This window comes from Sinocyclocheilus anshuiensis, unplaced genomic scaffold, assembly GCF_001515605.1.
Source record: "Sinocyclocheilus anshuiensis isolate Anshui unplaced genomic scaffold, SAMN03320099.WGS_v1.1 scaffold9, whole genome shotgun sequence".
NCBI classification, from domain to species: Eukaryota; Metazoa; Chordata; class Actinopteri; order Cypriniformes; family Cyprinidae; genus Sinocyclocheilus; species Sinocyclocheilus anshuiensis.
In genome coordinates this window covers 1,548,640-1,562,956 of record NW_015540887.1, presented here as the reverse complement: position 1 = coordinate 1,562,956, position 14,317 = coordinate 1,548,640, and the positions used below count along the sequence as shown (strand labels likewise).

Here is a 14,317-nt window from a genome sequence, read left to right as displayed (position 1 = left end):
TGGTCTTTTCTAGACATTTTGAATTGAGTTTTTATTGAACTGCATGGAATGTTTCTCAGTGACAACAAGCCTGATAAAATAAATGGCTGAGAGCATTGATCACGGTGTTTGCGATTCTTTTTTTAAATTAAGTCAAGAATTACCCCTGAAATTATAATATTATAAAAAGTATAATATGCTTAAGTTAATAATGGATCAGTGAAATGTACAGTCAATATCCGAAAAATAAAAGTTAGTTTATTAAATATATGAATTCCATAGCTGTCCTGTTTTGTTCGCTACTGTTGAACAGTTTGGGGTTGGTAGGTTATTTTATATATATATATATATATATATTTACTTACAGTATTACTGCTCTTATTGTATTAAATGCAGCCTTGGTGAACATGAGACCTATTTCAAAAACACATATATATATATATATACACATGCTGAATATTCAGCCTTGGCATGAGAGAAATAAATTGCATTTAAAAACATATTATGATAGAAAACAGAAAAAAATACATTAATTAATAATTAATCATATTTACCAATACTACAGTTTTTACTGTTTTTAATCAATTAAATGCAGCCTTGGTGAACATGAGAGATATATATATATATGTTTTTGAAATAGGTCTCTCATGTTCACCAAGGCTGCATTTAATACAATAAATAAGTAATACTGTAAATATATATATAATTTAAAATATCCGTTTTCTGTTTTGACATTTTAAAATGTCATTTATTCCTGTGATGCAAAGAGTTTTCAGCATCATTACTCTAGTCTTCAGTGTCATGTGATCTTTCATAAATCATTCTAATATGCTTTTCACTTTTAAACAGTTAATGCACCCTACAAAATTACTGACCCAAACATTTTTGGAGTTTTGTAATTAATTTAAATGACATTTGTGACCCTGGACCACAAAACCAGTCTTAAGTGAGATTGTCACTTAAGACGAAATCGAGATTTATACTTTTGGCATAAAAGAAAAATCGATAATTTTGACCCATACAATGATTTTTTTGGCTATTGCTACAAATATACCCCAGCGACTTAAGACTGGTTTTGTGGTCCAGGGTCACATTTAGTTCTGAATGGTGCACAAGCCTGGTTGTTCTTGATCCAGGTTTAGGCAGAGATTTCCTGTCAATCGGTGAAGAAATTGTCATAATGAGCAAAGTGCACAAAGCCTTTTTGAGTGTTGGCCAATTACCTGTTTTTCCACAATAATGGCTTCTATTGTGCTGCTAGATTTGTCCGTTTCATCTTTTCAGCATTGTTTCATTTCTTTGTAGGTCTTGTAACTCCAGTCAGAGCTCACCGAACTTCCACTTTGTTCTCTTTCGCTCTTGTCAGCTCACACTCTCTCTATCAGCTCTCTCATTCTGTCACTCATCTCTCACTCTTGTCTCTCTCTATTCTGCTTTCAAACACTCCACTGTCTCTTATTAAAGAATAGAGATGCCTGTTTTCCATGCAGTTGCTTCTCAGGCTTTTGTCCCAGAGGAGACATTGAAATCACAGAATGAAACATTTCTCCTTCCCCAGGGGAAAAGTGAAGTTTGCATGTTTTCCTGAATTCCTACAACCAAATCCTATTACAATATGAACCAAACACAGCTTATTCTAAAATGTTAAACATAGTAATAAGAACTAAGTCATCAAAACTATAAAACGATACAAATGGATGTGAAACACTTGTTGAATGCTTTCCCTTCACTGTGTGCTCCAGCTGCAAGAAATTCAAACCTAGGCACAGTTTACATTAGTCTGCAGAACTCATTTCAAGCATTAAAGTATAATAATTAAAGTTTTTGACAGAATATATTTTGCATATGCCCTGATAAGAGGATGCACATTGTTTTGCATGGACATTGTCAACACTAGGTGGCTCTATTGTCCTGTTTTATTCTTCGAGCTGTACTGAGTGCTTGCTAGTGCAATAGTTCAGTTCATGTCATTCAATTAGAGAAACAAAAAACATGTAGTCTATTTGTTTTAATAAGCTTTACTGATATTGCATATGTACTTTATTTAGAATTCATCCTTAACTGTTAGATACACAAAAAGACCAAAATCCTTTTTTTGCAAGTTAAGACATGGGTTATGCAACACATCAGAGAGCTGGTTAGACATTTGAAAGAGATATTAATGGTATCCTCACTTTTACAGTTTAATCTTTAGAACCAATTCTTCCCTCAGTCTTCATGTTAACACAAGCTGAAATAACTCTCCTGAAATAAAGAAAATCTGCCTCTTGCTATACATACACTATTATAATCTTTGCTACAACAATGTTTACTATGTTTCCATGGAGTACCTAAATGTATTCATTGTTCACACTGTTTCATGCTTTGCCAATGCTTTGGTTTTAACATTTCAAGCATGTCATGCATGCTTGGACTGTTTCTTGCACGCTTTCACATGTCTTTGCCACACTCAGGACACAGGATGTCATCTCTCTCAGTGAGGAAACCTCTGCCCACCAGATATACTGAGCACTTCTTGCAGTTGAAACAGTCATTGTGCCACTGGCGCTCCTCAAAGGAGATGTACTTGCTTCCTCCAAGTCCTACATGTGATTGCAAACAAGTTATGAGCACTGGCAACAAAGAGATGTAGCTGTATTGCATAACAGTTCATGGATGCTGGTAGATTTGAGCTAAATGACCATTTTTATCCTGTTTGCTACACCAGTGTTCTTTTAGTATCACTTATACTATCATAGCATTTGTTAATATTATGAATTGGCTTTTATGTTTATGTTCAGTTTTCTTTTTAATAAAGCAATAATCCCCAAGAAGCCGTGGTTTACAGTGAATTTATAACGCAAAGCGGAATGCCTAAACCCCCCTTAGCTGTTATAAATTCACTGTAAACCACGGCTTCATGGGGCTTATTGCTTTATTAAAAAGAAAACTGAACATAAACATAAAAGCCAATTTTGTAACGTTAATTCCATATACGTAGTGAGGTTTCACAGAATAAAACAAAAGCAAATAAAGTGTAATGATATAGATAAAAACAGTATTCTTCCACCAAACAATGTAGTTCCTCAGAAACAGTTGTGGTTCCAACAAAGTAGTTGCCGAGCAACACACAGAAGTAAACAAGGGTGTATGTTTGTAGTGTAATTTACAACAGCTTAGAACGCGGCTCAACCAATCAGAATCAAGGACCGGAACTATCCGTTTTAGAATTTTAGTTTTAGAATTTTTCTTATGTGCTGTTGTCATTTTTACAGTATGTTTATAACTAGCTCTGTTTAGCTTTCATTTACTTTTATTTCAGTTTTAGTTTTAATACTTCAACTCAAACTTATTCAATTAGTTGCAAAGGTAGCAATTCTAATTTTAAGTATTTAAGTGTACATTTTTAATCTGATATTTGTATTTTATTTTTATTTCAGCTTTATTGCAATTAACAAAAAAATATTCATAGTAGTTTAAGTTTTAGCTATCAAAAACAACACTGTGTTACACTGAATTACATTCAAGAATGGACTTGGAATTGAAATACATTCTCAATTTAATTCTGAATGGCACACAACCCTGATTTCAAACAATCATACATGATCGGTTGATCAGAAGCTCTTTCTATTTGTAGTTCCATTTGTTGGATTGTGCATACCACTGATGGGGGTGGTGCAGGAAGCACATTTCTTGGCATACAAGTTGCAGAAGCAGTTGAGGCAGTAGGCAAAGTCATCACGAGAGGTGAAGCGCTGGCCTGACAGCTTCTGCTTACAGCCAGTGCACAGGAAACAGTCCTTGTGCCACGGCTGGTCATGGTACGTCACACCTCCAGTGGTGATGGGCTACACAGACATGAAAGGAGATGAAGACATTGACTATGATCAAAATAACATACTTCCCTGTTATGTATTCCTACTACTGTTATCTGTATGTATAGAATAGCTTGATTTTGTGACTGCATGGACTGTATTTCACTCATAGTTGACTGATGTCTTAATGTTTAATGTACTTGTAGCTTGTATATTTAACTCCTGTGTTGTAGTTCGTAGGTTACTTCAACTGTGACTCTACCTTCTTGCAGTGAACACACTGCATGGCAAACTGCTTTTCGTAGCAGGGCACGCAGTAGTTATGGTTGTCTTTGGGGATGAAGCTCTTGGTGCCAATTGGCTGCTGGCAGCGCTGGCAGGTAAAGCAGGTCTCATGCCAGCTGTTTCCTTTATGCTCCATCTTCCTGGAGCCTGAGAGAGAGAAGAGAGCCATCTTAACCCAAATGCAACAGCATTCTCCTTATGAAGTGAAGCATGTTAAAACGATACTGTGATCCATAACACTCAAGGTACATATTATGAAATTATAATGAAAGATGGAGGAAGTTGGTAGATATATGTCCTTGTCCAAAATATCAGGTCATGTTACACTAGAATATCAGATACTTTCTATGCCCTCATAATTATATCCAATTATAATATTTAGTCCATGTATTTAGTAAAGTACGTTACCGTTCAAAAGTTTGGGGGTCTGTACTATGTTTAATGTTTTTGAAAAAAGTCACTTATGCTCACCAAGGATGCATTTATTTTATTAAAAATGTAGTAAAACACTAGAAATGTAAATTCAGTGTAACAGAAAGTTCAGCATCATTACTTCAGTCTTCAGTGTCACATGATCTTTCAGAAATCATTCTAATATGCTGATTTGATGTTCAAGAAGCATTTCTTATTATGAACAATGTTGAAAACAGTTGTGCTGCTTAATATTTCTTTCTAATCTTTGAAGGATAGAAAGTTCAAAAGAACAGTTTTTTTTTTCATTATAAATCATCCTTCAGTAAAATGATTAATTATTTAAAAATGTTTTCAAAATTCAGCATTTTTGAATGGTAGTGTATGTGTATGGACAAATACAATTTTGAGATATTTGTATGTTTGAATGTTAATTAATGTATGACTTCATGTTAAAAATGCTCCCATAAAAACTTTAATAAGCTGCAATGTTTTGACCCAAACTAGGCCTTCATCAGGCGCTATGCATACAAACATGAGGACTTAATATCTTTTTATTTATTTGATTATGTATTTCATTTGTCTTTAACTGTTTTGCTTGTTTACTCAAATAGGCATTTGGTCATATTTAAATGGCTAAGTGGCCTATTGTATTTTTTTAATATAGTAAAATTACACATATTTACAATTCACAAAGTTTATGCCAAATTCTATAAGAACCAATTCTATATAAATAATCATTACAGGACAAAATATTGGTTGTATATAGTCTTATCAGTCACAGGTTATCAGGCTTACAGTACTCCCCATTTTATCTGTAATGCGGCAGGAAAGTTTAGCTGTTAAGAAAACAAAGCATAATTCTTTTTTAACACATCCAGACGAAAGTCCAATAAACACCAGCCATGGCGCAGCTGGCAGTAGTGGTGTAAACAGAGACAGCACAGAGTTTCATTGTTTTTAAAAAGTCTGGCTCATATCTTTTAAATCCATGTGCTCCAGATTTGAAATATTAAGTTTCACTCAGTAAGAACTGGAGCATTCCACAGGACTTTGAGCACAAACTGAATCTGATCTGGGCAAAGATATACTCTGTGTGAAAGGAAGCAGTTTTCTTTTGCTTTAATGGAAAGAATGTGTTGCTGAAGGAATAATTATGTTTTTATGGCAGTGCATGAGTATAAAAAACACATCTACTGATATGAGGTAATAGTTCCTCCCACAATGAAGAATCTCTAACCAGGCATGATGGTCTTCTTGCACTCATGGCATTTGGAGGAGTACTCATTAGAATAGCACTCGGTGCACAGCAGCTGCTCGTCTTTGGTAGAGAAAGGCTTGTCCACCAGTGAGCGCTTGCACTGGAAGCAGTGGAAACAGTCCTCGTGCCAGTGACGGTCCTTGTAGGACAGATCCTAAAGCCACAAAAGATGCGCTTTCATGACAATGGTTGAATTAGAGATAGTAACACACATATGGACTCATCCACAGTCTGTTTGATGACCAGCTGATGCACTTTTCAGATCTGCAAGCTCTAATCTGATTGGCCGGTTTTATGCAACTTCATACAGAATGTTATTTTAAGCGATGTTACCCTGCTGTTGCAGCCGATGGGTTTCTTGCACTCCTCGCAGGTGTTGGAGTACAGGCTCTCATAGCACTTCACACAGTAAGGGTTTTCCTCACGAAGAACATACTTCTTCCCAAACAGAGACTCCTTGCAGTAGTGGCAGTCATAACGCTCTGTCATCTTCACTTCTGCCTTTCAGTCCTGTGATGAAGAGTATAAGGAGATGTGTGAAAATGTCAAAATGATGCAATCTTTGTTTATATTTATTTTGCTCAAACTGTCATTAACTATTGAGTTGTGAGATATTCAGATTTGTATTTTTTTAGGTCACTTATACAATGATTGTGAAATTATTTCCAGATGTGCTTGCTTCCACTGAAGCTCAAGATCCTCTTTGGATCATCTCAAATCATGCTGGAGAACATGATCATCAGATTTTGCTGGAGAAACTCATGCATCATTAAAGCAGTGTTATTTTATTGTTATTGATATGCAGTTATAGTTTTTTATTAATATTTCAAATGAGATTTTTTAATATTTTCATTTTTAAGTTTTAGCATTTTTTGTCTATATATAGACACTATATTTAAATTAAATTGTACTTTTAGTTTTAGTTTTTTAGTTATTTTAGTACTTAAAAATTAGAAATATTTTTTTTAAATATTAATCTATTTCAGTTAATGTTTATTTTAATTTCTATGGTTTTAGTTTTGGTTAATTATAATAAATACATTTCCCATTCAACATCTAACTCAGTTTTTTTATGATAATAATACAATTGACAGAATTATAGGCAATTTCACTAGTGGTCTCAGACTTTTGGAGCCCATTTCATACATTTTGCAACATTTTAACATTAAACTCCTCGTCAGCTTTTACTGGTTACATTTATATGATAATGGTTTTACAAAAAAATCGAGAAATTAAGAAGGAAAGAAAGAAAGAAAGAAAGAAAGAAAGAAAGAAAGAAAGAAAGAAAGATATTAAGAGATGAGGGTTTATAAATGTTTTAGTGTTTAAGGAGATATCAGATGTTGCTAACCATAACATCAGAAGCTCATAACATCAGAAGCATCAGTCAAATTCACTCTCTGTATGGCTAACAGTGATCAGTCATTCTCAGTCCTAGTGCACGCTTGATGGAGCACACTAGAATTCCAAAGTGTAGTACATCATAGCATCGTAACCAGCCTGTTATCTCACCTCCAGCTGTCAGCCATTATGTTGTGTATCAGCATGTGTTAGTGTGCGTACGTAAATGTGCCTCTGCTGGCTAGCGTGCGATTACCTAGAAACATGAATGGACTTTTTTCTGAGAATAATCTATCTTTCCTGTAATAGGCAACATAATACTATTGTCACAACACTGGTCCGATTCTAAAACTGATCTGAAAGCAAATCATTCAAAGAAACATTGGTGTTCAATGTGTATCTTATGTGAAATTAATTGAGAGAGAAATTGTGATTTCTTCTAAATTATTCTTAATAACAGAATGACATCTACTCACGCGGCTGTCTGAGTCCTGGACCTGTTAAGCCTCTCTGCGTATTGTTCCCATGAGCCTTGTGATGCTGAGTGCCGCCTCACTCCGTGCCACCGCCTCAGGGGTCCCTAGTGTCCCGCACACGCTCTCTCCCTGTTCCTCAGCCCCCTGCTATCCCGTTGTGAGTTTGTCTAACTGAGCCCTCGTCCGGCCCGGGCTTCACTACTACACCAAATCCCCCTCTACTGTTTTACCATAAAAGGCAGCAGATGGAAGCCAGGAGAAGCGGCACTCTTGCTTAAAATCCTTCTAAGAAAATTCTTTGACTTGCACAGTCAGTCCTTCACTCCCCCCTCCTCTGCTTCCTGTTTGTCTTGCCCTTTTCTGCTGTCTCACTTCTTCAGGCTTTCTCCCTTTCTCCATCCAACTGGCAAGCCATCTCAATTCTTTTAGCTTCAATATCAAAATAGCATACTGCAGGTTATTCTGACCATATTTTCTTGTGGAAATAGGTTGTCCATGGGTCTGACCATGACATACTATGTACTATGTACACATGATGACCATGACCATACTGTGCCACTAAATACTAATGTTTTTTTGGTAACACTTTAGTATAGGGACCAATTCTCACTATTAACTTGCTTATTAGCATCCCTATTACCAACATATTGGCTGTTTGTTAGTACGTATAAAGCACATATTCTGCATGACCATATTCTACATCCCTAATTCGACGCAATACCAAAACTTAACAACTACCTTACTACCTATTAATAAGAGGCAATTTAGGAGTTTACTGAGGCAAAAGTCTTAGTTAATGGTTTGTTAATAGTGAGAATTGGACCTTAAAATATAGTGTCACCATTTTTTCCAGCACCTTTCCTTCCATCGTACTGAACTTGACAAAATCTTGCCTTGGTTTGACACAGTACAGATAAACTAAATTGTTTAAATAAAATGACTAAATTAACTTTAACTAATTTGTTTAAATGAAGTTTGAAATGATTTATCAATCAATCACTCTTATCTGTGATTGCTGTAAACCAGTGGTTTTCCAAAACTGTGAGAACCTGGTTTTTCAAAGGAAACTGGTTCTTCAGTTTATAGTTGTTTTACCTTATTTTAATGTTTGTTTCATCGTATTTTATCATTTTAAGTCATCTTGAGGCCTGTATCCAGGGCTGTTTTTGGAAATGTACAGTACTTACAACTTTGCCTTAGACGTATCTAAATGTAGGAAGCAAAAAAGGTTCTTGACAACCTGATGGGTTTAGTCTTGAATTTGGAATGACATAAACTAATGTGCAGTGATACTGATGTGCTAAAGCAAGCAAATTAAAACATTTATCAAATATCATGCAATAGATCTAAATAATTATACTTGGGTTCATTCTTCTGATTCCTCTTATGTTGTCACCCAGGTGAAAAAGACGTAGTATTAAATGTATTAAAAATATACAATGAGCTGAAATACAATTGAAATGTACTTGAAGTACATTAAAACAATGCTTCAAATATACTCTAACTGTAGTTCATGAAGTATTAAAAGGACATTTTAAATGTATTTTAAGAAATACACTTAAATTGCACTAAATATACTTAAAGTGGTTCCATTTTAACACAATTTCAATATATTAAATATATTACAAGTAGATTAAAATCCAATTTAAACATATCTTGAAATACACTTAATATACTTAAAGTTGTTTCAAAATAATACATTTAATATGCACTTAGTATAGTATAATTTAAATATAGTAAGTATGTCTGAAAAAGCACAATTTAAATATATTTATTTTTCACCTGGGCAAAGGAAATCTTATTCTAATCTTATTTGTCTTTATTGTCCTTTATTGTTTCTAATCTTCAGTCCAGTAAATACATAGAATCCTTGCTATGATTGCCTGCAACTACCCTGTAAAATTTGACAAGACTACATTCATTCAAGCAAGTTTGGTGGTGGCTGCAATAATTCATTTGAAGAATTAAGATGGATAAGCATGTTTGTTAAAGCTTAAATATCAAAATTATCCTGTTTGTCAGCTGAATCATTCTTGGCAGTTTGTAAAGCCCTCTTTTAAGCTAATTCACTTTTGTTTATGAAATTTTGTCACCAGCACACTTGATCTAAACTGATCTCCTCTAACAAGATCTCTCTTGGGCATGACTTGGTATTTCTCTAATCTCTCTTTTTATAATCCTCAGCTGTGTTCGGAGACATCTGCGAGTGTCATCACACAAACATATCACACAATGCTAATTTAAAGTATAGCATTCAGGTCTGAAAGATAAACGGAAAGCTTTTAGACGACACTAAAAAGAGAAGCCAGACAGGTGGATAGAAGACAACCCTCCTGAGATTAAGACCTTGTTTTCGCACCCCACACACAACCTTCACACCCCCATTCCTGCTCCAGCACAATCCATATCCATGGAGAGAGTGAGACAAGAGTCTGACCACCCATCAGGACTCTATAAACGCCCACCGTGCCTTTTATCTTCTCCATAAATGTTTTAAGAGAGACTTATAGCTGTCACAGACCTTAGTGTGTCATATACAAACCCGTTAACACAATACCAAGCCACTGTGAGACAAATTCTTTACTGCAGACGTTTGTTAGTAGACTCAAATTAATGCTTTTTGCATTTTTTTAAAGAAATTAATAGTTTAAGTTGTAATAATATTTCACAATATTACAATTTTTACTGGATTTTTATTTGTTATGCTTTTTTTGGTCTAAAGGAGTGATATATTCACCTAATAGCGACTATGCAGAATGACAGAAGAACAACCATAAAGCAGCAGATGTGATGACAGAGGCATTGACATGACAGATACTAGCACAAATTGGAGTGATTCTGACAGAGAACAGAGGTTTAGTGATGGATGGTAGTTGTATCATTGCTCACGAGTGTGATCTGGTGTTAGTATAATCTACCTGTATAGACACGAGTGCCTGTGGTTCTTACCTCAGGAGGAGAGCTGTCTGTCTGTGTGAAGAGTCTGGCCAGACTGAGCGTAGAGGTTCTCGGCTGGGGTGGTATGTTCTCCTGTTTAAATTACTCCACCTATGGAGTGACTAATTGGAGTGGTAGGGTTTGGGCAGGCTTTTTCTATCAAGATGAGCTATAAATACAACACAGCAACACTAAAAGTACCAGCACACTAGATAAAGCCCATCTGCGTATGTAGACACACACACACAAACACATACACATATACATTCCTTCTTACCTCTTCAGTCCTGTGTCCTTTTAAGGCCTCATTTGGTTTTGTGAGAAATACATTCATTCTGAAATAAATATAAAAAGATTTTAATCTATTACAACAATTTAAAAAAACAATGATTTTATTATATTTTTGTCTTGTTTTCTAGTAGAAAATATCTAAAAGTATCTATTCCTGAAACATGCTTGAAAAGCTAAATTGTGTTATGATATTAAGACTTATTTTCAGAGAATATATCTTGAATTAAATGTATTATTCTTAGTCCATTAGTCCAAGCATAACAATTTTGTTTAGCTTAAAACAAGTGGATGTGGTTTATGATTTAGGATTCATCAACAGGTGTAAATCTGGCAATTTTTCATTTTTATGTATCAGAGTATTCGGTCTTCATTTTAAAGGGCTGTGCCATTATCACATTGCTATTGATGAAAGTAAAATACAAGCATGGACAGAAAAGTGCTTGGACCCAAATGTGTATTATGTAAGATTTTCTGTTTCATAGTAATAACTCTTGTCTTCATCATCTGCGTCTTATTCCCTCGCTTCATTTCTGCCCCTCAAACGTTTGCGAGAGAGAAGTGAGTCAGAGCAAACAAACAACCTGGGGAATGTTTACAGACCTCCTCTCTTGCAATGGACGTTTTTTATTGAAACCATTTTAATGTGACAAAACACATTTTTATTTGACTTTAGTTGCCTTTAGTTATGATTCTTTAATTCAGATTTAAAGAAGTCAGAAGAAAAGTTTATTCACATGTTCAAAGTCCATCTAAAAGTAAGTACTCACATAAGTTATTTTAAATACATTGTCCTCACAAACGGTCTCTTATGCAAGCAATTTGTGACACTAACCCTTTAAACTAATTTGTACACTATCGTTTTTGCTTACAATGAAGCACAGGATGCTCTTTGGGACATTCTAAAATCATATTAGGACATAATGGATCATGTGGCTTGAGTGCACATGACATTCAGAAAAAGGGATATACTAAGAAATGCTGAAATCCATGTCAATTGTTAATTCATTTTTTTCACTTAAATTGTATGCTGATAGTGAAATTTACACTGAAAAACTTCATTAAATTAGAAAACAATGCAAGATGCACTTTACTAGTGGTCTCAGCCTTTAGGATACAGCTGCACATACTGTATAGCCTACTACAGTATATACAGTGGCCCCAAAAAGTATATGGACACAAAAGTCAATCTTAAAGGCATAGTTCACCCAGAAATGAAAATCCTGTCATCATTTACTCACCCTCATGTCTTTCCAAACCTGTATGACTTTTTTTTCCTCTACACAAAACAAGATATTTTGAGTAACGTTAGTAATAATACAGTTGTGTTCACCACTGACTTTAACTGCATGGACAAAAAACAATGAGACATTTTTCAAACATATCTTATATGATGTTTATGTTCCACAGAAGAAAGTCATATGGGTTTGATGACAGAATTTTCATTTTTTAGAGTGAACTATTCCTTTAAAAATGTATTGTCAGCACAAGCACACATTCCAATTAAACAATAAATATTGTTTAAATAAATCGTGTTTGGGCACTTTCTGGCTTTTAGAAGTTAGTGTATCAAGTACATAGTGATGTGATATACTACACCTGTGGACCTGAACTTCAGGAGAACTTCATACCTCCCATTGACTCCAGCTGGCATGGTTACATGCAATAGCAAAAAAGATGTGGAGAAATCAACATCATTTGTTTTCCGACTCCACTGGACATTACCTTTTAAGTGTTTTTTGGGGGGGGGGTCCAAATGGGAAGTAGGGTTGTAAGGCTTTCAAGAAATATCCCGCGCTCTCTCCACTTAATACCATACACTTTGCCCCTAAATCTTGCCCTCAGTCCCTCTCCACCTCTCTGTCACTCTAGGGGATTGTGTTAAAGATGTTTTCCATACGTCCTGATAACAGACCCTCTGTTTGGTTTCTGAGAATATTGTGGAGCTATTTTCTGCACCTTTCCATCTCTCACTCTTCACCTCTCTCCTTTCTAACCACAGCCTCCCCCACCTCCTTCCCCCATCATCCCCTTTATCGTTCTCTCTCAGTTATGGAGTGATCCTGATCCATGGAACTTACTAGATCTGCTACTGTATGTGATGTTATTAATCTATACGTCTGTTTCATCAAACAAGCCCTGTTGTGTTGATTTATTAGTAGCTGTGATACTTAACACTGATAAATCAGTTGGGGATTCCCTCTGTTGTAGAAAGAAAGTGAATATGGATGATATTCAATAGGATGCAAGTGTGGAGTTTGGGAAGTCGTCTCATCATCACAGCAACAGATGGACTAATGATGGCAAACGCCCAACACATCTGTCATCTCAGAGCTTATACGCTATTACCAGCCATCCAGCTTGTGTTTCATATGCAGCGTGGCTATATTCACTGCCATCAATCTTTAACATTTGCCTTTTCAGATAACTAGATGTGTGTTGCTACCATACTGGCATCATTGAGACTCAAAACTACATCAGATATGTTCAGATGATGAATTAAACAGGAGAATGCATATTAGGATGGTCTAGTTGTTAAGGAAATACTTTGAAAATTGTATCACTATTACCCCTAATGTCATTACAAATCCATATCCCTTGTGAAAAAGAAGTGTGCCTATTTGTATTGAACGTGCACTTGCAGTGTACTTCAAATCTTAAACGTATATTTTTACAAAACTGTGCTTGCTGATAATGTATTATTAATGAAATAAAAGGCCATTTAAGTGTACTTCAAGAGAGTACACTTTCATTATTGTTTCTTAACACTTAAGTACAACTTTAAAAAGTGTATTTAGTACTAATGTCAAATTAATTTTATAATTTTAACTTTGTTATTCAATGTTAAATTTAAAGTTTATTTATTTATTTATATCACTTTACGAGCAGATTTTATAGAAAATGTCAGTATTCACATTAAGTGAATCTTACGGGGCATTTTGGAGTGGAGCTTAGCAAATGAGTCAAAATTAGATACATAATTTTAAGTAAGGATGTCATCTGAGGAGAGACTGTGTAAGGTAACCAGATCACACTGTACTGTTTGGAAAAGCAGGAAATTTAAATCAGATGTTTGTCCTTAATATGGCCCTTCACTGAGTTGTTTCATAGACTCAGTGTGAGAGTGAGTCCTGTGTTCGTCTGATTTAATTTATTTTCCCTTTACCCTTCCTTATTCTTCCCATGCTAAAACCTCCTTCAAAGAAAGAAGGAGTATTTAACCCACAAATCAAGTTTTATCCTGAAGAAACAATGGTACAAAAACACTAGCACCTTGTTCTTGTAGTTGTGCAGAGCTGAGACTTTGCAGGGTTCATGTCAAAAGTACTTTTGTCCTGGATATCACCTATTAAATGGCTAAAAAGATCCTGTAATCTTCTATGGTAGTTCAAGAAATTTCTAAGAACAGAATGCAAAAGTGATTGGTATAGCACTGCTAATTAGGTAACCCAAAAAAATAAGATCTAAATAGTATTAACAAAATTAACCTAAATATATTCATTTAAACCAACAAAGCATATTTTTATTGGTTAAATCAAGCAGAA

At 35.0% G+C, this 14,317-nt stretch overlaps 1 protein-coding gene across 2 annotated transcripts; it reads right to left on the bottom strand.

Moving 5' to 3' along the window:
• Window positions 1-2,008: 2,008 nt before the first annotated feature.
• Window positions 2,009-12,456, bottom strand: LOC107688730 (four and a half LIM domains protein 2-like). 2 transcript variants are annotated; one of them, XM_016486471.1, is made up of 8 exons: window positions 12,372-12,456; window positions 10,762-10,819; window positions 10,497-10,653; window positions 6,064-6,240; window positions 5,710-5,884; window positions 4,036-4,205; window positions 3,620-3,806; window positions 2,009-2,561 (listed from the first exon to the last, which is right to left on the bottom strand). In XM_016486471.1, exons 4-8 carry the CDS (start codon window positions 6,217-6,219, stop codon window positions 2,410-2,412), a joined length of 840 nt encoding a protein of 279 aa, XP_016341957.1. In that variant the 5' UTR covers window positions 6,220-6,240; window positions 10,497-10,653; window positions 10,762-10,819; window positions 12,372-12,456; the 3' UTR covers window positions 2,009-2,409. The 2 variants fall into 2 exon arrangements, with proteins under 2 accessions (XP_016341957.1, XP_016341956.1); XM_016486470.1 differs by lacking the exons at window positions 10,497-10,653; window positions 10,762-10,819; window positions 12,372-12,456 and adding an exon at window positions 7,548-7,840.
• Window positions 12,457-14,317: the final 1,861 nt, after the last annotated feature.